This window comes from Pteropus medius, unplaced genomic scaffold, assembly GCF_902729225.1.
Source record: "Pteropus medius unplaced genomic scaffold, Ma_sr-lr_union100, whole genome shotgun sequence".
Taxonomy (NCBI): Eukaryota; Metazoa; Chordata; class Mammalia; order Chiroptera; family Pteropodidae; genus Pteropus; species Pteropus medius.
Window position 1 is genome coordinate 142,440 of NW_024344378.1, and position 25,674 is coordinate 168,113.

Here is a 25,674-nt window from a genome sequence, read left to right on the forward strand (position 1 = left end):
GCCCTGTGGTCCTGAGCTCCCATGTTACCTCAAGCCGCTTCCCAGCTTGGCAGTGTGACCAGAACGCACACAGCGCTCAGCGGAGACATGTCTGCCGGTGGCCGAGAGCAGGAGGCACACAGCAGGAGAGTGGGTTTGCCCTCAGAGACTACAGTCCCAGGGGCCACCCCCTAACTCACCTCGCCCAGGTGTGAGTCTCCCAACGGTCCCTTCGTTTCTGGATTGGCGATTATGATCCGAACCCCCGGAAGTATCTACGTGGGAAAGAACGGCCTCGTCAGTGAGCAGGCGGACAGGCAGGTGCCACACACCAGTCAGCCCCGGTCCGGCCTTCACGCCGCGTGCCTGCGTCCTTCCTTCCTGGAACTGTTCGGAAAGTCGTTTGGCTTTAGATCAAAATCACACACTGTGACACTGTGACGATGGCGCGGGAACCGCCCTGCGATTACTACAACGGCAGAGCTGTTCAAGTGACCCGAAAACGAAGGATCTGAACGAAAACATGATAAACGACATAATTTAACACAGCCTGATGCCCGCAAATAAATGTGGATGAAAAGGGGTTCTAACCTCACGGGTGGTTTGACCCTAAGTCCCTAACTGATCAGGTCACGGGGGACAGTCACACCCCGGCACGTAACATCCTTAGTAAAAGGCTCGCCTTTGCCTTGAGCCAGCCCTGTCCACTGTCTCTGGGTGTCTAGGTTAAGGCACCTTTGAACTAAGCGTAACTACCCTCAGGAGAGCAGGTGATCTTGTCACCTGTCCTGTAATCCATCCCCGCCTGGCTCCCCCCCACCTCGTAACCTTCCCACGTCCCCTCCCTAATTCCAAATGCAAACCGTCCCTCTCCGGAGCGTGTGAGATCTCACTCCCCAGCAACCGTGATCAGTTTGATTCCAATAAACTCATAAAAATTCTCTACAGGTTTGGATGTTTCTCACACAGACACGAAACAGGAGTTTTTAGATATTTCCATGATTCTTTTCAGTCTGCTTAACGCTACGCCTCGCAGGATGGCACGTGAGCATGAAGGGCGAGCCTGCGGCGGACATGGAGCGAAGACGCTGGGGCGGCTTCCAGACACGCGTGGGCGGGAGCCGCTCTGGCGTGTCACTGGTGGCCGTCTGGGCCTTACCGCCAGACGCCTGCGCCCCTCCCGCCCGTCATTTTCCTGCAGGCGACAAACGTCTGCTACGGCACGTCGACCTCGAGCGTCGTCGTCTTCATGGACGTTTTGCATAGGTGAGTCTTAAATCCCACTGAAACCACACACGTAAGGGAGGCAAATGCTGGTTCTCAAGTTTGGACACGGCCTGCCGTCCAGCAATCCACGCAGGACGGCCAGGCCAGGTGGCACCTGGGGCCATGCCAAGGGCTGGGGTGCGGTCATCACCGCCTCCGACGTCAGCGGCTGCTCAGAAGGGAGGAGTCCAGCTGGTGGCCACGCAGACAGTCGTGAAAGATGCAGAAGCAACGAGGTGCTTTGAGAACTTAGTGGGAAGGGAGCTGACAAACGAGGTCTCCATTTAGGTCTGAGCCCGTCTCTGGTTCTGCTTCCAGAGGGAACACAGGTGGTGGGGCAGGGGCTCCCGGCTGTTGCCTGGCGATCGCTCTGTGTCCACAGTAACCGCCCTGATTGTCAGCCAGGCCTAGGGGTGTGTGGAGCCACGATCAGGTCCCCGGCTTTCCTCCTGCTTGGTGTCACCACGTGACGACATGCGGGAAATGAGGCGGCTCAGGGGCCTCCTCTGGGTCTCACCATCTGTCTCCTTTTACTGTTTCTCCTTCTGCTTAGCTGGGACTTGACAACGATGGCCGGAGCTGGACCAGCTGCTTGAGGCCCTGAGGCACCCCTGGGAGTGGGGCTGATGCAGAGCAGAACAGGACAGAAGTGCCAGGGACCCTGGTGGCTTTACCGGTTTTTTACATGAGAGGAAAAAATCTAACTCCTTTAAAACACTGTTATTCTGAGCTTCTGTACTCATGGCCAAACCTAGTCCTGACGTGCCACGTTCAAGAAAATTTTTTGGAAAAAATATTCTAAAACGTTTCTTAACCCACTGAAGCTCACACCCCCAGGCTCACGCTCACACAGAGGTGTGTGTCTCTTCGCAGTACTTACTTTTCCGGACTCCATGAGCGGCAGGCTGTGAGGGGACCCTCGCTCCACCAGGCGCACTCTGCAAAGGGAAGCAGAGGCATCACTCAGTGACTCGCACGGGGCCCGCTCCACGTTCGGCGCCCGGCGCTGCCCGCGATGGCCAGCCACAGCGCCCGGCGGAAGGCAGCGTGGGCCTCGTCGATTCTCTGTCCCTGTCGCAGAACATTCCGGCGCTCACTGGTGGAAGAGAACGCCCTGACGTGCCGCACGCCCTCCCCCAGTGGTGGGGGAGACGAGGCGGAGGCGGCGGCGACACCCGAGCCCCACGCGCAGACGTGAGCGAGGCCGGATGAGGCCGGCGGCTCTGCTGCTAACAGCGGGACTGTGGGACCCATGGGGGGGCCCGACCCACATTTCTCGTCACCTGACCCCACCGGCTGCTCGTCCACACACACCACTGCGAAGACAAAGGGGGAGACCGAGGCCTGTGCCCCCAGGGAAGGCGTCGCTGGGACAAAGGAGCGGGCTCTGCCTGGGAGACCACAGGGCCTTCTGGGTGCTGACCGCAGGCGTCAGGCCCCGAGGCTCCTTCAGGCCTGAGCTGCACCACAGACCCCGCTGTGACTTCCTTCACCCAACGCCTGAGGGGACGGCCCCTCGCAAGCCCCACACGGTTCCAGCAGAGGAAGGCACAGCCAGCCAAGACTCCAGGCTCCTGAGCTGCACAGGGCCTCGCAAACGCTGCCTAGCACTGGGCATCAGCTGGGAGTGGGACCCCGAGCAGGGCGGCCCTGGAAGGTTCTGGCACCCCTCACCAGGAGACGGGGCCTGGAGGCTCAGAGACTCGGTTTAGGGTCGCACTGCTCGCTGGTGCCCGGTGCTGGCTCGTCTGTGGGTTTCGTTTTCTCTCGGGATCTCCTGACAGGACGAAGTGAGAGGGGTCAGGACATGCTAGGGTGACGAAACTGCAGAGCTCTGGGAGATGCATGTCCCCAGGGGTCCTGGGCCATGCGGGGAAGAACTCGCCGCTCCCTCCTCGGGGTGCGGGCCGGCTGCAGGGGGCGTGAGGGGGGCTGTTCTGCCAAATTCTGATGGGGCAGAGGACTGGGGACCGTGTCTTTGTCAGGAGAGGCTGGTGGAAACCATGAAGGCGTGGCGGAGGCGGGCCTCGTGGGGGGACGGGAGCTAGACATCCACCTCCCGCCAGCTCGTGGCTGCTGTAAAGCGTAAACACTTACTTTTGCTCAGTTCTGTCCATTGCTAAAGTCGCCTGACTTCCGTGTATACCTCGTGAGGAACATGGAAACCACCGAATGTTCCTGATCTCTGAAACTCTGATCAGTGCCAGCTATTAAGGCGGCTAATCCACAAATCAAAGGCTGTCCTCGCGCCTGGACGTGGCCCCATGTGCTAGAAAGCCGACCTGCGAGTGTGCACACAGCTGGGATACGCAGACGTGCAATCTCTGAGCTCGCACGCACCAAGCCTCACGACCAGAAGGCGCTGTCACTGTGCCCTGTGCAGGTGTATCAACCACGTCCCCATCACAGCAACCGCACAAGGCAAGCAGCCTTGTCACCACGTCACAGGGTGTGAAATGTAGCTGGAAAGTGGGTCCTGAGCCTCGTGAACGTCACGACACTGACTGTTCGCTGCTGCCACACAGGCTTCCTAGGGCTCGGTTTAGTCCCCAGTGGGGCTGGGACAGTGAGGTAGTGACCTGTGAGGCAGGGGTGCAGACGGGAGGCTGCCCGTGCTGGACAGTCATCCGAGCACCACGTCCTAGCACTGGGTACCAAACGTTGACACACGGTTCAGTGATAAGAATGGGCAGTGGGTGCAAACCCCACCGAAGGTGCCGCCCCCCACGCTGCCGTGACCAGGGCCACGCGAACGACAAGGCGAGGACTCAGGCAGCCACCCAGCAAACCCTGTCGCACAGACAGTCCACTCACGCACACGGGTGACGCTCACACACGGGACCACAGAGCGGGACCCTCTCCACTCGCCTCACCCCTCCCTGCTGGCGCGTCGTGGTGTCCGATGCGCCTCTTCCACAGCCACTGACTAGGACGTGAAAGACGCCCACGCTCCTCCGTGCTCTCGTTACGTCAGAAGGGGCGAGGAAGCCACGGAAGCCTCCGCTCAAACCTTCCGCTAACGTCGTGTTCTAAGATCTAACTCCCCAAACTATTTCTTTGAAAGAAAAAGGTGTTGTTTCCTATGCCATCTGCAAAATTCAAGTGCTGAAGGGTCAGACTGAAAAGGCCGGCCAGACCGCGAGTCTGTCTTCAACGAGCTCGTGGTAAAGAGTATTTTAAAAACGAACGGCGCCCACCAAACGGTCTCGCAGCGGCCTCATCACTTCCCGCTGTGCACACAGGGGCTGCAGCCATCCCGAGGTGGCGGCCAGAGTCCTCGTGGTGCAAGGTGGCCACGTCCACCAAATCACAAACCCTCATTCCAAGAAACAGAGGCAGAAAATCGGGTAGACGCTGATTCAGTTTGGGGAACCTGTCTGTCCATGGTGGCCGTCACCTCCCCACCCTCCGTGTGCCCCACGCACGCTTTCTCACAGACGCGCACAGCTGCACTGACAAGTTAAGCTGCAGCCTGATAGGTGACGACTGGGCCCCCGGGTGAAGGTGCTGCAGGGACAGTGACCTGCCCTGTAACCAGGGGTCACAGACACACCTCAGGGACACTGGAGCTGGGCTCCAGATGGCCCATGAAGTACCACGAGCACGACGGCCGAGCGGGTCGTGGCCTCTGCGGGAGGGTCTTGCCCTCCGTTTGTAAAAACGTGACAAGGTGAGGCTGCTGGACAGCTCGCGTTAGGATGACAACAGCTTGTTATTTCATCAGGAATGGCAAGACGGCAGTGAGGTCACCAGCCTAAAAGGCTCTCCTGCCTCACCAATCCTGGCTGGGGTTTCGGAGTGGCCCAGCTGACTTCTGTCCCTGGGTCCCCTCTGCAGGGACAGCACTGGGTGCTGGAGGATGGAGAGATGAGTTCTCCACAGGATGACACCTCCTCACCCTGGGGAGGACAGTCCTCCTGCTCACTAGAGGCCTGGTGACAGTGCTGATCCCCACTGGCACTTCAAGGGTCCCCTGAAGGCGGGTTTTACTGGGCCTCTCTGAGCCCAGGGCATCTGAGGGACAGAGCCTGTCCAAGGACCAAGGATGGAGTTGAACACTGATCGGCCAGACCCCAGAGCCCACACTGCACATCAGTTGCAGCATGAAGCAGATCTGACACGGGTTTGCGAGCTCGGGAGTGACACTGGGGACTCCGTGTGGGACAGTGTCCTCACAGGGACTGCTCATGCTGTGCACACGGATGCGAGTGGCCAGGGAGGCTGGGACCTGACCCCTGAGGAGGAGGAGCACCTTGGAGATCCTGGGCCACCTTCTAAAGAGGGCCAGGTGGGGCTGCACGAGCAAGGCGCGCACAGAGATGGGGTCACCGAGGTCCAGGACCGAGCTGCCAGGGCAGGTGGCCGAGGACAAGCAAAGGACAGGGCCGCGGGCGTGGCACGGGCTCTGTGGAGACTGTGGGAGCACCTGGGGCCCAGCCCTGGGGACGGACGCCGCGGAAGGGGCTGTCACACGTGCTGTGCAACAGGGCTGCTTCGGTGTCTGTCTGTCAGTCCCTGAGGGAGAGGAGAGAGGAACCAGCACACACCGTGTGGGGTCCGGGTGCTGCCCTCAGCTCCCAGCAGCTGTCCTCACGCATGACAAAGAACCTGGGACGTGAATGAGGCCGGGAAAGGGTGACCGGGGTGTGGGAGTGTGTGTCCTCACCCTCAGTCACCTCACACCAGCGACAGTGAGCGGACACCGCCTCAGCCCAAACGGAAACGATCTGCTGACTGGGAACGCCCCTCCCGCTCAGGCCTCTCCACCGGCCGCGCTGCTCCGGGAGAAAGTCCCGTCGGTTTCTCACCGGCCCCCCGCCCCCCAGGGGCCCTGGAAGTGCCCACCCTCGCCACCCCCACTCCTGCTCAGGGCCGCTGGGAAGCTGCACGGAAAGTAACTTGACTGCATTTCAGCTCTTTAGGGGAATGCCTCGGTTCAGGTAAGAAACGTGTTGGTTTAGGGGGTGTGAAGTGACACCTCGCCCGCAGAAACGCCACGAACTCCAGGGACACCGAGAAAAAGCCACCCTGGAAGCCCCTGCCGTTCACATCTCAAATGAAAAGGGCGTCCTGGTCCTCGAGTGGGAGGGGTGACCCCAGCTGCTCCTTCGGGGACGGCCTGCAGCAGAGACGCGCTGCCCCCTCTCCCGGTGGGGATGCCAGGAGACGCCATACCTGTCGTGTCTCAGGGCTCTCATGTCGACATAGACCGTGGTGGGATCAGGTCCTGAGGTCCCCTGCAAGGACACAGCGCAGTGAGCTCACGCACGTGAGGGAGGCATCGGGGCTGCTGCCGACCACGCTGGGCCACGTTTCTTTAGTGAAACCTGAAACTGAGCAAAAACTAAACCCACCGAACCACAGCTCTCCACCGTGGCTGACCGCTTCCAGGCCCATGACCCGAATTCCAAAGGGGACTTAGCAGGGTGACACGGGGCTTTCTCACGGCCTGTCAGTCATTTATAAAAGTGGCAGAGAAGAGAAGCAGGCCACACGTCCCGCCAAGTAAAAGGCTGACGTGGCCGAGACCACGTCTGCCCGGCAAGAGCCGGGTGCCAGGCACGCGAAGCTTCGTCTGCTCAGAGATCGTGCTACGTGTGTCCAAAGCACCTGGAGCTCGAGCCGCTGCAGCAGAACGTGCGGCGGGACGGGTCCGGGGGAGCGGCGCGCGACACCCAGCCTGTTCCTCTGAGTTCCACTCGTGTCTTCGCTTTCCCTCCAGCCAAGGGAGGTCACTTTGGTCTGGGACGGGGTCACGGAGACTGCGTGTTTATCTCTAACCAGCTGGGCAGCACTCTGGTCCGAGCCGTGTGGCTCCTGGTTCAAACCAGCGGGCCAGAAATCCCGCCTCGCACCGAGTCCCCTCACAACAGTCACCGAGCTGACTTCGGCGAGCTCTGCCCACGTGAGAGCAATGTCATTAAAGCTACATAACAGACCCAAACTTGACGTGTGTTTCTTGGGAGGGCAATGCAATACTCTGAATCTAAAACGAATCAGCCAAAGATAAGGGAGCCCCTCGTGATGTGTCTCAAAAACTGAAGTTCTTCAGGAGAATCTCGATCTTGGACCGAAGGCATGTGTAGGCGAAGAACAGGAGACGAAGACGCCCGTGTTAAGACGAGCCAGCCCACTGTGCGGTCCTGGCTGCGGCCTGCCCGCCGCACGGGGGGAGGCGAAGGGCCCCGCACGCGGCACGCGGACGGTCCATGCCGCTGGCTATGAGGAGACAGCCCACGAGCGTGAGAACTCTGTCATTTGCAGCCACGTTTGGGGTCATAAGTGGAGTGGCCGGGGATCGGGGTTTGGATGGGGGGTGGACTCCTGACAGCAGTCTGCGCCCAGCACCTGCCGTGTCCGAGGGTGGGCTGCAGCGAGGGCTTCGGGCAGAGCGTCCCTCCACGCACCCCCCACCCCCCGCCCGCCCGTCAGGCTGTGCTGAGTCGGCACCACGCGTCACGTCAGGAACTCAGAGAGGGGACGGGCAGGGCAGGTCTCAGAGGGGCTAACGAGAAGGGAAGACAAGTGTTTGCAGCCGCGGCTAATGCGAGGCTGTCGTCGGGGGTGGCCTCGCCTCTCTGTGCCACAGAGATGCAGCCATAACTGATTCCTGAACGGCCGTCACAGCAGCGAACTCCCGAACCCGCCTCATACTGGATTCTCCCACAGAAATGACTGTCCACGCACATGAGGCAAGTGCTTCAAGACACAGGGTTTTTTGGCAGGATGAAACATTCGTCTAGCATCTGACCTCCAGACAACCTGACGTTAGAGGCCTGGGAGGCCGCGGCCGGTCTTCCCAAAGTTAAAACGCTCCGGGACGGGATGAGCGCCAGGAACGCTGAGGAGGAACGCGGACTGAAGGGACACATGGGCGACCGTCGCCTGCGGTTCACTAACAGACACCTTCTGAGTGTCGCGACACGTCCGCCCAGGGCCCAGGCTGAGCTGGAGCGGGCACCGCACAGCGGCCGTTAGGGGGGACTCACCCCAGCACCGGCGTCAACACTCACCTGCAAGCAGATCGCCAGGTTCACCCGGCAGCCGAGTGAGGTGCTCACGGCCCGCGGGTGGAGGCCCAGGTCCTTGAACAGCTTCGAGAAGGACTGGGTGAGCGCGATCCGAGGCCGTTCTTCTGCCACCACCACGCACGTCCGCACGCGGGACAAGTCCAGTCCTCGTGCCTGGAGGCAAGGACGGCGGTAAGAGGTCAGTCGTCCAAGGCTCAGGTGTGCGGTCCCCTCACCCCGACCCGCCCAGGCAGCCCGCGCCCTCACAGACCTCCACCCCAAGGTCCCAGCGCCACGCAGGAAAGTCAGTCACGCACACACCAGAGGCCACAGAGGCTGTCACGAGCAGTGTACTGACAGCCAGAGGCCATGGGACAGGACGGGGACAGGGCTTGGAGGGTGGGAAGTGTTCGTGGGCGCCACGGACCCGGGGCACAGCCGTGTGGGGAGAAGCGAGGGGTCTGCTTTCACTGCAGGGACGGAAAGCCATGTGCGGGACCATGGCGAAGGCAGCCACCTCTGACATCCCATGAGACTTCAAAGGTCGTAACAACGGTCAGGACCCAAGTGCCTCTGCCTCCGAGGCTCACGCACGATCAAGTGCACTCCGAGCTGCACCTCAGTCAAAGGAGCAAAATGGCAAACCTGAGACATTCCAGTGAGTTAAGGACGCTGCCTGTGGTGACAGCTGCGATTTCCTGAGCACTAGCAGCTGCGTTTAAACACGAGGTGAGTGCTGAGTGGCTGTGTCTCCAGACAACCACCAAAGGCAAACCCACTTGTTCCTTCAAGCCCTGCAAGGTGGCCGGGGCACAGGGACAGCGACGGGGGCCTGAACCACACAGGGAACACATCCCGGGATGCAGGGGCACCCAGGCGGGCACAGACACGACCCGACATGCACAGCTACACAGGACACACGAGAATCCAGGCAACACGAATGGTTCGCACACACTCAGGTGTGGGAGGCGATGTGGCCGGCGCCTTGAGAAGCTGCGCCTGCCGCCGGAGACTCAAAACCCAGCCCCAACATTTATTAACTGCGAGAACCGGGGAAGGCTGCTAATTTCTCTGTAATTTAAATTTCATTTTAAAAGGGAAGACAATCACAGTTTCGATTGCAGAGCGCTACTGTAAAGGTTAAATGAATCAACGGGTAAAGTGCTCAGAAACCACTCAATTAGATATTATTTCATTTTGTTAATATGTATAGGTATTGTTGAAGAAACGTCCTCAGAAGTTTTGTCACGGAATACAAGTGAACCTGAGTAATAATGTCATTTTATAAATTTTTCTTGCATAAACATGTAACTTCAAATGACTTAATACCAAAGTTATCTTCCATTTTACTTCTCCGTTCAAGTTTAACACGTCAGGTCTGGAAACGAAAACAAAACTCAGGAGGGAAGCTGCAGCGCCTCTCCATCGGCACGCGCACGCGCGCACACAGGCGGTCTGTGCACACAGACGCCCACGTATCTGGGCATCCCCGAGTGGAAGACACAGATCGAAGCAGGCCCTATGGATCTTCCCGCCCAGCTACCTGGAGGACAACTTGATTTACCATGAGAACATGTCTAGCAAAACGTCCTTGGTTTATGCAGAGGGAAATGATGTTACTCTCACATAATAGCAACCACGTATAAAGGACACCAAACCACTGCTCCCTGGGTTGCAAAAATGAGTCCCGTTTGGGGCCCAGACCTGCAGATCAAGACCTTCAAGGAAAACAGTTCATTTTATCTGAGTGAGGATAAAATGAATCATGCCAAAGAGCAAATTCGCCACCAAAGAAAAAGGCGACTCGGGACTCGACAAGCAGACATCGTGGGATTCAGGGCATCAAGTGTTCACTTGAACCTGTGCCTCTCGGTGGCGGTGGGGGCAGATTTGTGGTAAAACAAGGTTTTCACGTGGAAACAATTTGCAGGCTGCAGGTGACAGATTACACTTCGACTCGGTGAAGGTCATTTTAAACTCGGCGGCCCCCTCCGTGCCCTGGGACACAGCTGTCCTCAGACCCTGAGAATGTCCCGGTCCCAGGGGGCGGGTGAGGGCATCTCACCTTGAGGGACTCGGTCTGTGAGCCCAGCCCCTTGGTGCAAAGCTCCATCACCGAGTAGGAGCAGAAGGTGTCCCGGACTTTGTACTGGCTGACGGCGAGCAGCCACAGGGCGGGGTTGGCTTCCAGCTCAGAGGGCGGGATGAGGATGGACTGGTGTCCGGAGTACACGCTGCAGGGAGAGACGCGGGTCAGTGCGGGCGAGAGGCGGGGACGGTCCCAGCAACTCTGCCCGCAGGAACTTTCAAGTCTAACATGGAAGCAAGGGCATGAAAACATTCTGAAAAGCACAAAGTAACTGTGTGAATTGTGACCCACACTCACTGCCAGGCTGCACACTCATGGGAGTCATCTGAGCTGTGACACTGCGGTTTGTCCCCAAGCTGGCACATGAACAGACTAAGTTCTCTTCCACAGCAGGAAACACAGAATGGAATTTCAGCAAAATGTGTGGGGTCTAGACAGGGGCTGGCAAACCAGAGACATTGCCCGTTTCTGCAAACAAGGTCTCACGGGCACGTGTCCACAGGGCTTCGCACCTGCAGGCGGGCACACAGCCCAAGACTTCGCCAAACAGCCGCCCGAGAAAGCGTGCCACTTCCGGTTCAGCAAACCGGCACCCAGAGGAAGTGAACAAAGACTAACTCAGTTACACAGACTCTGTCCATCTGTCCAGTATTTAAGGTCTGAAAGTTCACTTTGGAATGATCCAAACAAATCATCCGGCAGAACTAAGGGAAACACAATCACTCTTCAATTTCACCTTCAGGTTGGAGAAATCGGGAAAACAACAGGTGACAGCTTTGATTCCTCACCGACCGATGGGTGGGGCAAGTGTGGCTTTAAAATAATGGAGTATTTGGCAAAATTAGAAATCAACGTTAATAGATGCCATGTATCATAATAAAATATCCTAGATAAATCATTTTCTCAGATTTGAGTAAAAGAAATTTTGTAGGTACAAAAAAATATAGATAAAACAGTACATTAAGCCTCAACTACTGTTATGCTAAAGCCAATTATTCTAGAATGAAGCCAATCTCACATTAAAATTTTCAAAATTATTTACAATAAAATAAACTGGTAGACAAAATGTAAGGAAATCAAGCTGGCTTGTAAAATCTACTTTAAACAGGGCCCTTGGAAGAAAAACTATTCTTCAGGTCATTTGGGGGCAAGTTTCCATTTCTTTATTTCTCTATTCCAAACTTTTATTTTTGTCAAAAAGAAGACAGCAAACATTGACCTTTTCTGTGATCTTTTCAAAGGATTTAAGAACCTCAGATCTGTCCTTAGGAAATTAGTTCAGGTCACCAAAAGTCACCTTATACTGAGGGTATTCAAGAGATCAAGTGCGTCACAGCAGGCATGTCTAAATCACAAAGCACTGATGCAAGCCACAAACCTCCGTCCTTCCTTTGGGGGCATGCGTGTTATTCCTAAAATAACCTCCCAGGAACTACACACTCGGGGCCAAAAAGCAAATAAACGTCTTCTTAGGTCCAGCTGTATGTCCAGGGCTGCCCAGTGCTGCCCCCGTGCACGCAGGGCCCTCGCTCCACGGTGTCCCCGGGTGGGGAGAGCTATGACACAGCAGCCCCCTCTCCCGCGAGATGGCCCCTTGTCCCAGAGGCGGGCAGCTCCGAGAACACTGACGAGTGGGAGGGAATCTCCAGCACTGACTCTGGAAGCGGGCGCCTGGCTCTGCTGCGTGGCACAGTCTGCCAGTCCTGCTCTGTCACTTCCCACAGTGCTGCAGCATCAGCCTGCACCCTGCCTCTGGTGACTGATCAGAGCGTCATCTCTTAGCAGCTGACACGTCAACTCCAACCAGGAGCCTCAAGGCAGCATGATGCAGAAAGAAAGAAACATCTGGAAAACTTCCTTCTGCTGCGTGGCCATTAAGGGAACGGTGCCAGGGACCCAAACTCGGGGCCACGCACCAGGCCTAAGAGCCAACGGGCCTCCGACATTGCTCTGCTCGCTCGTGAGTCAGCGCTGCCACCTTAACCAGACGGCCCTGTGCGATGCTCACCAAAGCTCGGACCCCGCTCCCGCACCGAGGGCTCACGCTGCAGGACCCGGACCAAATACGGTGCGTGCCATCTGGGCCCCGGGTCTCAGGGAATCGAAACGTGGGGAACACTTTATGATGGCACTCCTCTTAATTACAGCCATTTCTCGCATCCACGTTGTCCCAGCATCTGACTTCGTAAGCAGCCCCAAAATGAAGAAAAATAAATACAAATCACCTACTACCTTTCTCAAGAACATGCATCAGGAGACATGATTTGCACGATCAGAACCATCAGCACAGAGTCGAGCTCAGGCCTAGAGACTTCCGAGTACACGCGTGCAGATTAAACGCAGTTTCGCCTCTCCCCACACTCCCGTAACAGGATGGAGCCGACATGAAGGGGAAAATGAGCAAGTCCTGATAAGAGCACACAGAAAACCCGACTCGGGGGTTTTCTCCTCGCCCTTTCCTGGCCAGTCCGGCCAGCACCGAATGTTTCATTTCTTAACCGCTGTGGCTGTCCTGGCGCTGGGCAGAAACGCCTCCAGGGACCGCACCCGAGCATGCAGGTCGCTCGTAATGAAGACACTCTCTCGAGAACTCCTAGGACCTGAACGATCCTAGTTTGGATCTTAACTTCAAAGACAACGAAATGATTAAAAAGACGTCTGGGGAATATTTCTCCCGGTCTGTGCCTGTCCTTTCATCCTCCTGACAGTGTTTCTTGCAAACAGAAACTATCGATTTTTAACGAAGTCCGGCGACCTAGGCAGCCGCCGCCCGTCCCCGGGTCTCCGGGTCCTCCCGCGTCGTCGTTGGCGACAGCTTTGCAGTTTCGCCTTTCGCACCCGGGGCTCTGGCCCGCGCTGAGCTGCCCTCGTGGAGGCGGCGCGGTGTGTGCCGGGGTGCGCCTTCTGCACGTGGGCTCACTTGTTCTGGCACGTCTGACGAAGCCTGTCTTGGCTCCATTGCGTTATTTTCGCCCTTTGCGAACGATCACCTGATTGTGTGTGGGACACAATCCTGGGCTCTCGACAGCACCAAGAGTGAACCCTGATGGACGACGTGGACTCTGGGCGATGACGTGTCAATGGGTTCCTAGGTGCGAAAAATGTTCCATCCGGGGCGGTTTGTTGACGGGCGCGGCGGCTGTGCATGTGGTGGGTTAGTGGGTATGAAGGGAATCTGTACCTTATACTGAGATTTGCTGTGAACCTAAAACTGTCTATTTAAAAAAATAAAAACACAGATGACCAGGAAAGGGGAAAAAAAAAGACAATTTGGTAACTAATACAAATGTGCACATTTGTAATTGAATGATTTTAGATGATCGACCTGACAAAACGTACCCACAACTGAAACCATCAAGCCTTGGCACCATGAGCGGGGAACCCACATGGCTCGCGAGGACACACGTCACCCCAGGTGCCCAGGGGTGCTTCTCCTGACAGGCTGGTATCTGTACTATGCACATCAGACATGCCCGTGATAGGTTGTTTTCTCAAAAGACAATTCTGTTCAGGTACGATTTACCTACCATGAAATCCGCCCACTTTAAGCACAGAATTAAACGAACTCTGGTTAGCTGCAGAGCTGTGTGACCGTCCCCGCAACGCAGCTCCAGAACATCCACTGCCCTGAAGGCAGGCTGCGTCCACTGCGGTCCGTCCTGTTTCTAACCCTTGCCACAGTCAGTCGCCCCACTTCCTGTCTGTAGACCCGCCTTCTCCGGACATCTCATGCAAGGGCATCGTGACACAATCACACGGTGTGGGCCTGGCTCCTCTCACGCAGCACACTGAAGGCCATGTGTGTGGCAGCTGCAGCCCATCGCACGCCCGCGGCAAACGCTGTGTCCACTCGCCGGTCAGTGGGCCTTCGGACTGTTTTCTCCTTTAAACAAAGGGTGCTGCGGACACCTCGTCTCTGTGTGGACGTGCGCTTGCCCTTCTCTTCGCAGACGCCTGGGGGCGGGGAACTGTGGCGCCCCGTGGTGACCTGAGTGTTAAGAGCGTGCAAACTGCGGTTTCGCCATGTCGCGGTCTCATGCACAGCCCTTGCTCACCCCTGCTTCATGGTGTAGTTCTGAACTCAGGAAGTTTAAGTTCTCCAACTCTGTTGTTTTCTTGTCTCTTTGGTTATAGCCGTTAAATGGGTATTAAGAGGTATCTCGCTAGTTTTAATTTGTATTTCCCTAACGAATGTTAAACATAGTCTCACATGCTTACTGGCCATTTGTATATTTTGGTGAAATGTCTGTTCAAATATGCTGCCCATTTGTAAATCATGTTGCTTGTGTCTTGAGTTTTACGAGTTCTTTTATCTGGTTGGAAGGTCTTTATCAGACAGATGACTTGCACATATTTTCTCCCAGTCTGGGGCTTGTCTTTGCTTTCTTAATGGTGTCTTTTGATGCGCAAAAGTTTTAATTTTGTTGAAGTCCAATTTATCAACATTCCTTGTATGCACTGTGCCTTTGATGTCAAATCTAACAACTGCCTGTCCCAATATTATGAATATTTACTTTTATGCTTTTTTCTACAAGTTTTATAGTTTTTTTCTCTTACATTAAGGTCTATGACACTTTGAGCTGACTTACGTGTATCACGTTAGGTGACTGTTCAACCTTTTGCATATGGATGTCCAGTTTTTCCAGTGTCATCTGTTGGAAAAACAACCCTTTCCTCCTTGAGTTGCCTTGGTTCCTTTGTTGAAAAATGAAATCACCACACATAGAAGGGTTTATTTCCAGACTCTCAATCCTGTTTCACTGGTTACTTTACATGTGTATGTCTACACCTCTATCTTTATACCAGCACTACACTGTCTTGGTTATAGCGGTCAGCGCTAAAATCGGGAAGTCTGTTTTGCAACTTTGTTATTTTATTCCAAGTTTATTTTGGATATTGTGGGTCCTTTATTTGTATTTTAGGATTACATTGTCAATTCCGGCAAAAAAATAACTGAAACAAAAAAAACTGCTGAAATTTTGACAGGGATTACACTGAATCTTTGGACCAATTTGGGGAGAATTTACATTTTCACAATATTGAATCAGTAAATATCACAATCTTCTAATCAGTAAATATCAACTACCTGATATGCATTTAAAGGCAAAAGAACCAAGCCTGAGGCCCACGGGTTCTCTGCTCAAGAGAATATGGGTTCTCAAAAGGCAACTCTCAGAACGTCCCCACAGGCCACTGTCTCTGTGGGTTTCAGCAAATGTCACTGAGACGAGTTCCTTCAGATGCCACAGAACGTGGAACCCACTCACCCTGAGAGCCAGGTGGAGCGGGGATGGCACACAGGCAGAAGCGGGTGTATGACCGATCTACGGTTTGAGGGATGTGAGAGGGGACACTCACCTGCAGAGGCACCACAGGACAAACCCAAGCCCACAGTAAGGGTCCAAGCAGATGGCCACTTCTCGAGAAGGGTAGAGCTCACACTGCAGCTTAATGGACCGGCAGAAGGCACTGGTGGCGGCGTGACACATCTGCAAGACAGCAGGGCCCAGAGCAGTTCAGGACAGGCGACAGTGGCGGCCAGGCCTTATTAGGGAAGAGTGGGCTGCTATGCTCTCATTAGTCTTCCCATTCTCAATGAGAGCAGCACACGCATGGCCTCCTGGCCCTGGGACCCAGTAACTCCAGCAGCTGAAGCACCGACGTCCTGCACGTAGTGGCCCCCTCTGGGACCCCCCTGCAGGCCTGGGCGGAGGCAGGGAGATGCTGCCTCTCACGCCCCATCTCTGGGCAGGGACTATGCCTCATTCACTGGCACCTCCAGACCCAGCTTCGAGGGACAGGTCAGCGGAGCAGGTGAGATGAACCTCCACCTCGGGACAAGGAAATGAGGCTCAGAGAAGGTACAGAGTGGGCTGAAGGACACGCGTCTGAGCTGAAATCAGTCCTGTACAGTGGGACGCGATCGTGTGACAGCCCACCGTCCGGGGCAGGACGGGGCTGCCACCGCAGCAGCCGGCCCCCTGGGTCAGTGTGCGACACGAGTCATCTTACTTAAAGTACTGCAAAGTATATTGCGTGAAGGCAGCTTTCTCACAGAGGCTAGGAGGAAAAAATGTGTAGACGTAGGGGACCATTACCAGGTTTCACGGGTTTAAAAAGGCCCCAAGTTTAAGTGAGGCAGCATGTCACCAATGCCGAGCTGTAAAGGGACCAGTGACAGTATTGGACTATGGAGGGAACCCAGCCAAATGCCTGGGCAAGCGTTCGCTCATCACCCCAGAGAACACTGGCAGAGTCTGGGAGCCAGGGGCCGTCCATCGTGCCCGTCGGGGGCCGGAGCCAGCCCTGCCCTAGAGGCTTCACCTCGCGTGCTTGGCTGACCCACACAAGGTAGCGTGGAAACCTCTGGAATCTCATACACAGGCTGGCTTTCGCTTGCTTTTCGAGCCACAGAACAGTCTTCGGCCACAACAGAACGCACATTCTTCTCCAGCGTACCTGGGTCGTATCCCAGGACGGACTGCATTTTAGGCCTCAAATTAAGTCTCAAGAGCTTTTATAAAAGAGACATCTTCCAAAGTGTCTTCTCCAGCCACTACAGGATGAAGTCAGAAATCGGTAACAGAAGTAAAACTGGAAAATCCACAAATTCATGGATCAAAAACATGGCACTCTCAGACAACCGATGGATCAAAGAAGAAATCACGAGGAAGCTCAGAAAAGAATTCTATACAAATACAAATGAAAACACAACATACCAAAATGTACAGGACATAGCCAAAGCGGCGTTAAGGCAGAAATTTCTGGCTGTGAGCAGTTACGTTAAAAAACAAGAGCGAGCCCCCACTGGCACCCTAACTTTATAGCTTGAGGAAGGAGGAAAAAACCAGACTGCACCCAAAGCTAGAAGAAGAAAAGAAATAAATATTGGAGCAAGATAAACAGAGAATAAAAAATAGTAGAGATAATCGATGAAAACAAAAGTTGGTTTTTTGAAAAGCTCAATAAAGCTGACAAAACTAGCTATTATGGACTAAGGAAAAAATAGAGGAGACTCAAATTGCTAAAATCAGGAATGAAAGTGGGAACATTTACACTGATTCTAAAAAAAGAAAAAGAATTATGAGAGTATGCTAACAATTAGACACCAACAAATTGTACAACCTGCATGAAATGGAGAAATTCGTTTCATGGAATTCGAAACAAACTATCAAGAAGGAACACAAAACCTACCGACTAAATCATAAAGAAATAGAAAATCTGAACAAACCTATAACTTGTAAGATCAAATCAGTTAAAAAAAAAAAATCCAACAAAGAAAAGCCTGAGATCTGACAGCTTCACTGGTGATTCTGCCAAACATTAAAGGACTAATACCAATCTCTCTCAAACTTTTCCAAAAAAATAGAAGAGGAGGGACCACTTCCTAACTCATTCTATGACACCAAAGCCAGACAAAGACGCTAAGACAACTATAAATCAATATGCCTTATGACCCTAGAAGCAAAATCCTCCACGAACTAGCAAATGGACTTCAGCAGCATGTTAAAAGGCTTCTACATCATGACAAAGTAGGGTTTATTCACAACAGAATGCGAGGTTGCTCAACATATGAAACTCAATCAATATAACACATCACATTAAGAGAATAAAGGAAAAAAAAAAACCAAAAAACAGATGATAGTCTCATTTGATGCAGCCAAAGGCATCTGACAAAATTCAATACCCTTTCATGGTAAGAACACCCAACAGACTAGGAACAGAAGGAAAGTACCTCAACATAATAAAAGCAATGTATGAAAAAACACAGCAAACGTCATACTCGATGGCTAAAGGCTGAAAGCTTTTTCCTCTAAGATCAGGAACAAGATGAGGGTGCCCACCTTCACCCTTTCTATTCAGCCGAGCACCGGAAGCCGCAGACCCAGAGCAATCAGGCAAGAAAAATAAAGGCGTCCTAATTGGAAAGGAAGAAGTAAAATTACCTGTTCACAGATATGATCGTATAGATAAAAACAAAACAAAACAAACAAACAAAAAAAACGAACAAATAAAAAAACCCTAAGGATTCCACAAAACAATTCTTAGAAATCATAAATGAATTCAGCAAAGTTGCAGGAAAAAGTCAGTTACATTTCTATACACTGAATAAAAAATCTGAAAAGGAAATTAAAAGTTCCATTTATGATAGCATAAAAATGAACAAAATACTTAGGAATTAACCAGGGTTAGGGATGGATGGCGGTAATGGCTGCACATTTTGAATGTATTTAAGACACTGAACTTAAATTGGTTAAGATGGTAAAGTTATGCGTATTTTGCTACAATAAAAATATTGGGGGAAAAAGAGAGAGAGTGAACGAAGAGGTAAGTTACGCAAACTCGCGGTGAGGCCCAAGGCAGATCCTAGGGAAAGGGTTCCTGAGGCTACAGAGAGTTTATCGTTCCTTGGCAAGGATGTCCCTGAGCCTGGAGGGTCCTCATTTTGGGGACACACAGAGCAGCCTCTGCTCTCATGGAAAACGGGGTCATTGCAGCTGCAACGAGCAGCAAGCTGGCAAGTCACAAGGTACCCCATGTTAAAAAAGCAAGAAGCTGCAGGGCACGGTGTTTAAACAGAGTACTGAGACCTGAGAACCAGCGAGAAGGCATGCTGCGCGTCAGCAGAGGCGAGTGAGGCTGCGTCTGCACTGAAAAGCTGAGACGTTCGGAAAGAATGAGGCAGCCCAATGACCTGCTGCGGAGGCCACACGTTTTACAGCTTGGATGAGATGTGTGCGCCCCGCTCCTCGTCCCCGGCACCCCTCCCCTCGGGTCCCCCTGCACACGGTCGCCCTGCGAGGTGCTCCCGTGCTGTGCAGACATCACTCTCACCTTCACTCCGGCTAGCATCCCAGTCGTGGACACGCTGAAGTCGAGATACGCCAGCGTGTCCGGGTTGGAGGGTTTGTAGATCTGGGCTGGCCGCTTCTTTGGCAAGTCATCTGCAGGGCAAAGCAGGGCTGTTAGCACACAGGGCCGAGCAGAAGCGGAGACGCGACGCGTCCGGTGGGGGGGAGGACTGACCTGTGTCCAAGATGGGGGGCCACGCCCTGACGTCGACGGCCGCAGCTGCCTCCCGGGACCGCAGCAACTTACAGATCAGCTGTGTTGTCATGAGACAGGCAGAGCGACTCACCTGAGGGTCAGAACAGATGGCGCAGGCGGTGAGCTGCGGATGCGCGCGCTCTCACGCATGCACGGCCTGTGCTGAGGCGCGGCGGCTTCCAGAGAAAGCAGGACCGTGGAGAGCCAGCGCTGGCCAGCTGAGGTCCGGGGGAGTCAGGGGTCTGACCATGACGCACACACGAAGAGCTCACAAGCGCCAAGGCACCTGGAAGCTTCTAGAGCCAAGTAGGACCCACGTGCTGCGATCACTCAGAAAAGGGCTTCTAAACTCACTGTTGTCACTGTTTGTTGTCCTACTGGAAATGCCACGTGTCCACAAACAATCCACCTGCATTATCCAACAGGGGTGAGGACCCGGAAAGTACTCTGACCTAGCTATGAAGGTTTTCGCTGGGGCACCCCCAAACCAGCTTGTCCCTCGTGGACCCTCCACCAAGGGGAAAGACACACTCTATCCCTCCCAACCTTCTGCAGGCACAAAAACAGTTAACACAAATCTATGCTTTCAGAAAGGAGTGGGCCACTGCGTAGTCTCACAGACAGGACTCTCAGAGACGTGTGGCTTCTTCACGTGGCTCGGTCTGTACAGCTGGGTTTGGTGGGGCCGCGAGGGACCTCTGATTCGGAGGTATCGTGGCCAGGAGGCCCTGCAGCCCTCAGTCCACACACAGGTGGCTGCACTTCCCGAGCAGGAGTTGGTGAGGTCCCCGGGGCAGAGCCGTGTACCCGCCCCCACAGGCGCCCACAATCCCGCACCGGGCCTCCCGTGAGGCCGGCTCTGAGCCACGGGGCAGCGTTACCTCCACGATCATCTTCACGGTGGGCAGCGTTGTCGCGATGTTCTGTGGGTGCGGGGGCCTCACAGTGACTGGCACGCAGCCCGCATACAGGCAGCCATAGAAGGCCGCAATGAGGTCTATCCCTGCATGGGGACAAGGGCAGGGGCCTCTCATGAGATGGCACGCACCACGTGGTGGCTGTCACCCCCACCGGCAATGACACCGGCCTGGGAAGTTCCAAGGTCACGCAGGCAGTGGGGACCTTCTTGTCCCGGGATTTGAGATGCTCTGGCCATGACTGCTGCTTGGCCAGACGTTTCATTTCTATTTCTCTGAGGCGATCCTCGGCTCTGTGATTGCCAATTCAGTGGTTAAGGATTTGACGACAAATGAATAAATGAACGACCTCAGAATCCACAGATACAAGTTAAGCACAAAAGTCTGTGAAACGTCGCTTTGTTCACACCCCTCAAAGCTGTGCGGCACACAGCACGGTCCCTACCAGCGGGAACGAGACCCGGGGGACCATTCTGGGCCTTCGCTGTCACTTCTCGGTGACGACACGGCGACTCCGGTCACCACGCACCGGCACGTGCAGTAAGGGGCCCGTGCGCAGCGGGTCGCGCTCCTACCTGGTGGGTACACGAGGGCGACGTGGTCCCCGTCTTGCAGGCGCCCCCTGTCCGTCAGCATCACGGCAATCTTCTCCGCCCGTTTGTGCAGCTGCACGCACGTCAGCGAGCTCGCTATTGTGCCCTGAGTGCGGAAGAACAAGTGGAAGCCAGATTTCCTTACAGAGACGCTCGGGGACATCCAGCTCAGACACCAGGCAAGTCACTTGCTAAAATGGACAGTTAGGGGGTGCTAGTGTGCTCACGGCTGTACCCCCCGTCGGTTTCAGAGCGTCCTCGTCACCCCACGTCCCCGACCGTCGGCTGTCGCTCATCTTCCTCCCCACCTGCCAAAAGCACAGCACAGAGAGATCTGGATACACTCACACTGACGAGAAGCTTCTTAAAATCAACTATGGATCTAAAAGAGCTAAACTTACACGTTCCAGCTACAAACACCTTTAAAAGTGTTGCTGGGGAAGATCGGTAGCAAAACGGATCCCAAGAAACATGCAAACGCATGCGACCCGCAGTTTAAACTGCAGAGGAGAGTGTGGGTGGATGGTGAATGATGAACGTACGGCTGACCCAGAATGCTGTCCTGGGCTGCACTGGGCCACTGTGGCTCGTTTGCACAAACCCCCACACCCTACAGCCACTTAAAACTGCTTCTTCATGATCAAACCCTATGAAAGTGATTAATGGGGTGAAGGACCTCTCCTTAGCAACAGGCAAGCTGTCCAGCAATGTTCACGCGGGGGGTCCTGAAGCTGAGCAGTGACCGGGCCGACGGGGCCGACCGCCCTGTTCAGGCTGGAGCCCCCGGGGGGAGGGGGAAGGGCTGATGGGGAGAACGGCCAGACGGAGGACTGACGCCCTAGGAAGGCGTTCTGGACCCGAATGCTAAGGGTGCAGGATGAAGTCCCAAGGGGGAGACATGCTGCGGACGGAAGAGGCCAGAACCTTGGGGCTGTTAAAAGACAACCAAAGTTATTCTCGGTGACATGGTGACTGGCTGTGTCGGAGGAGGGCACCAGGACGCCCCGCCCACTGAAGCACCCGCATGGGTCAGGGGTGCGCCTTCGTAGTGAGTTTCTCTCCGAGAGAGGTCAAGAGCAAAAACGTAGAAGCAGCCGCAGAGTGGGAGAGCGGAAGGTCAGAGCCGGCGAGCTGGGAGCTCCGCCGGGATGTTACGACTCGGAGCCGCAACGGGGCCCTTCCTGCGTGCGTCACACCCGAGCCCACTGCTGCTTATGTCAACGCCATGAACTCGCTCCTGGACCCTGATGTCCCTGCAGCGCCTCGGGGTTGGTGCTGGCAGAAGAGGCTCAAGCGTCTGCGCCCGCTAAGAAAGACCGCCCACTAAGTGAGACACTGTCCCCACCCTCGCGCGCTGGGGTGCCATGGCTGCCTGGCCTCAAGCGGCGAGCACTTGGGGTGTGCACTGCTCCACCTCGAGAACTGACCCCCACCCTTGTTCTGGAGGGCCAGTGCTGACCTGTCAACAGCCATCTTTTGTCTCAGCCGAAGCTTGTGAGATGTGAGAGCTGTGGCTGTGTCTGAAAATATGTGTGACCCTGGTTCGTGAAAACCCCACCGTCGGAACTTAGAAAAGGTGAAACGTAATCAATCGCGTGCTGTCCGTTGTCTGGAGGAACCTCTAGACAGTTTTCATGAGACCATCTGCCACGTCACAGGGTTTACAGTGACGAGAGGAGAGCCCGTCACATGCCAGAATCGGCACCTAGGGTGACTGGGGATCAACCAAAGTTATTCTCAAAAATCTCTGAAGGAGGCGCCATACTGGAGAGAGGCTGCTGCAGCGGGTCCCGTGTTGGGGAAGGGAAAACACGTCATACGGTCTAACGGAAATTACGAGACGTTTTGAAATAGGTCTTAAACTAAATCTTAATTTTAAAGTTTAGTTTTAAAAGAAAAATACTTTAATTTTAATTTAATTATTTTAATTTTACTTACAAAATAGAAATGATTTTCATTCCTAAGAATGAAAGTCTATGACTAAAATGTAACTTCCTACTTATAAAAAGTAGTTTAGCAATAACAATAAAGACAAATATCCCATAGATCTGAAACTTCTCCTTTGCTGTAGGGATCATTACTCATTTTTGGGGGGAAACATTGCAAAAATCTGTTAAATGCACGGACGGAGGTGCAAACCCTTCTCCTCAGCACTGGGCCTCCTCAGGCAAAGGTCTCAGTGAAAACACTCCCCGAGCCGGGTCTGCTGGGTCTGTCGCAGGAGGGGCAGTGGCCCGGAGGTGGGGGTGACGGGGCAGGATGCGGGGAAGCGCCAAGCCGGCGTGGCCAGGGCGCCACACAGTGGCCTCACCCTGCAGTTGAGCAGCGTGTAGAGGACGTGGTCGGGCGTGGTCTGGGCCCTCCACTGCAGGACCTCCGAGAGGAACAGGAACTGGAACGAAACACGGACATTAGGCCCAGGCTGCCTGCTCCGGGGCTCCTCTCTCCATCTGAATCGGTCTCGTCTGCCTGAGTGGTTTTGGGGGACACCCATGCAGAGGAAGGAGGGTGCCCTGCCACACACGGCCAACAGAATTTGCTCCCCGTTCTCTGGCCGTGACTGGGGTTCGGACACGGCCCCTGGCAGGTAGGTTTCCTGAATCCGCCCAAGATGGGAGAATAGCACCCCCCACCACGGAGCAGCCGACGCACGACACCCCCTTCTGGGGCTTCCAGAAGATACCATGGGATGTCTGAGGCACCAGCAGAACCGGCTCTGTCCTGCTGTGACGTGGGCTCTCTTAAACGTGCTGTCTAGAACGGCTGCTACCCATATCACGACACCGCACATCACAGGGGCCACGTGCACGGTGCCGACTCCGCCCGCTGTGCAAAGGTCAGCATGCATCATGTCAGGGCCCGGGAACCCACGTACGCCCTGAATCCATGACGGAAGCATGCAGTGCAGCGGGCAGCATGTGAGCACCCACGCACTGCACAATGCCAGGCTCATAGGACTTCAAGTGCTTCCTTTGTCACGTTTCTTGGTGGCCGTGCTGAGCGGGACCACCTTTTGCTGAGTCGTAAGAGTCTCAAGGCTGAACGGCCGTAATGCAACTGATGCCCACTCAAGACAAATCGTGAGATATTTGGGGCCCACGTCCCTGAGGCTGCTTTAAGGTCTAGTTCCCAAAGCTGGGTTTGAGCTGAAGTTTTCTGGAATGTGTACAATCAAAGGACAGGCTGTCTGGCGTGGTCACGGCTGGTGGGAAACCGGAAGCAAGTGCTCAGGGGACCAGGCCCAGGGAGAGCTTCTCAGACACCAGCCCCCCGCCTGCCAGTCATGGGACTGTCACCCCCACCTCTCTGCGCCACTGTGGCGCGTTCTACAATCTGCACGCCCAACACGCGTTTCCCTCACGAAGCCACATGGGTGTCTCCCGGGCTCACCTTCCGGGCCTGGTCGTTGTCCTCTATCTGGCCCAGGTCCCTGCCGCTGGCCTGCGCAATCCTCTTCCCAGACACCAGGTTCCCCACCATCACAGAGGCAGGGCCGATTTCTGCAAAGAAACAGCGACACGCGTGTGGGGAAAGCGGCGCCAGCCCCCGAAACGTGGCGCCCGCCTCGGCGAAGAGCTCGCACGTGCTCCCCCTGGCGCATCCTCCTGGCACCCCCAATGCTTTCCCATTCTGTCTCTCGGTTTGTACGCGTGTCTGACGTTTGACGACGAGAAACTGGGTGGCTGTACTTTGACAAACCTGAGGGTATCGAGGGTTCTTGCAGTTAAATTTGGAAACTATGACCACGGATTTTTACGGAACTTTCTTCCATTAAGAGAGAGAAGACAGACTGCCAGAGTAGACTGTGTCTGCTTTTCTCGTTTGAACGTGTCACGAACTGCGGAAGGAACAAGGTGCTGAGTCGGCAATGGGCTGACGGGAGCTCCGAGCAGGAGCCCTTGGCTGATGCTTCCGTGTTTCTGTGGGCCTGACGGAGACGGCCTTTCAGTCTACGAGATACGGACATGCATGTGACTATGTCCTGTCCCTTCAACAGTAGCACTCCCCGAGTCTACCCCGGAGGTACCTAGAGAACACGTGCAACATGGTGTCTGTCTGCGGCCGGCGGCCAGCGGCCGGCAGTGCGCCCTCATGCTGGGGAAGCAGAGTCTCGGTCGAGGACCGTCCCCCATCTATAGCATCCTGCTTAAATCTGTGTTTGTCTCTGCACCGCGGGGAGACCTCAGCAGCCCCCACCTGGAGAGTCAGGCCACAGCGCGGCGGCACCGGGGGTCCGGTGGGCACGTGCCTTGCATGCCCCTGACTGAGGCTTGTGTGCATTTGCCGTCATTGTCATCCAGTGACCTCTGCAGCCTGTCCTAATAAGGACAGTGGCAGTGTGAGTGTGTGAGTGTGTGCGAGTGTGAGCCGGGAGGAGAAGGAGGTAGGAGAGGAAGTGCGGGAGGGAGGCTGAGATGTTTACCCAAAGAACTACAGGTTAACGCGACACAGGTGATGTCAGTGTTGACGCCTCAGTTTGATAAGACGCGGCTGAAGGCCGCCGCTGAGTCCCGTTTTTATTAAACTTCTGACGAAGAGTACACTAGAGGCTTACAGTCAGGTAGGTATTGCAGGTTGAAAGGTGCGCAGTTGCCATGACAACCTCTCCAGCAATCACCCTGGCTTCCAACCACAGCCACGGACTGATGAGAGTGCAGGTGTGAGCACCTGGTACCTCCAGGTGACAGTCCAGTGGGAACAGACCACCTACTCTGCTCTGCAGATGTGGCTGCCCAGAATTGGCTTTGCCAGGAAACAGCCAGCTTTCCACA

The 25,674-nt window shown here is 54.9% G+C and overlaps 1 protein-coding gene across 19 annotated transcripts in view; it reads right to left on the reverse strand.

The window, feature by feature from the left end:
* The window catches only part of DIP2C (disco interacting protein 2 homolog C), a 212,566-nt gene that overhangs the window by 7,584 nt on the left and 179,308 nt on the right, over positions 1-25,674 (reverse strand). For 18 of the 19 annotated variants that reach the window (XM_039870921.1, XM_039870936.1, XM_039870927.1 and 15 more), the window contains 12 exons: positions 24,293-24,402; positions 23,214-23,294; positions 20,885-21,008; positions 20,274-20,395; positions 19,372-19,483; positions 19,180-19,289; positions 15,703-15,833; positions 10,321-10,489; positions 8,259-8,429; positions 6,421-6,482; positions 2,126-2,183; positions 180-254 (listed from right to left, as the gene is read on the reverse strand). In XM_039870921.1, coding sequence (XP_039726855.1) covers positions 180-254; positions 2,126-2,183; positions 6,421-6,482; positions 8,259-8,429; positions 10,321-10,489; positions 15,703-15,833; positions 19,180-19,289; positions 19,372-19,483; positions 20,274-20,395; positions 20,885-21,008; positions 23,214-23,294; positions 24,293-24,402 — 1,325 coding nt within the window. Of the gene's footprint in view, positions 1-179; positions 255-2,125; positions 2,184-2,404; positions 3,023-6,420; positions 6,483-8,258; positions 8,430-10,320; positions 10,490-15,702; positions 15,834-19,179; positions 19,290-19,371; positions 19,484-20,273; positions 20,396-20,884; positions 21,009-23,213; positions 23,295-24,292; positions 24,403-25,674 lie in introns of those variants that run through there. The other variant, XM_039870942.1, reaches the window with a different exon arrangement.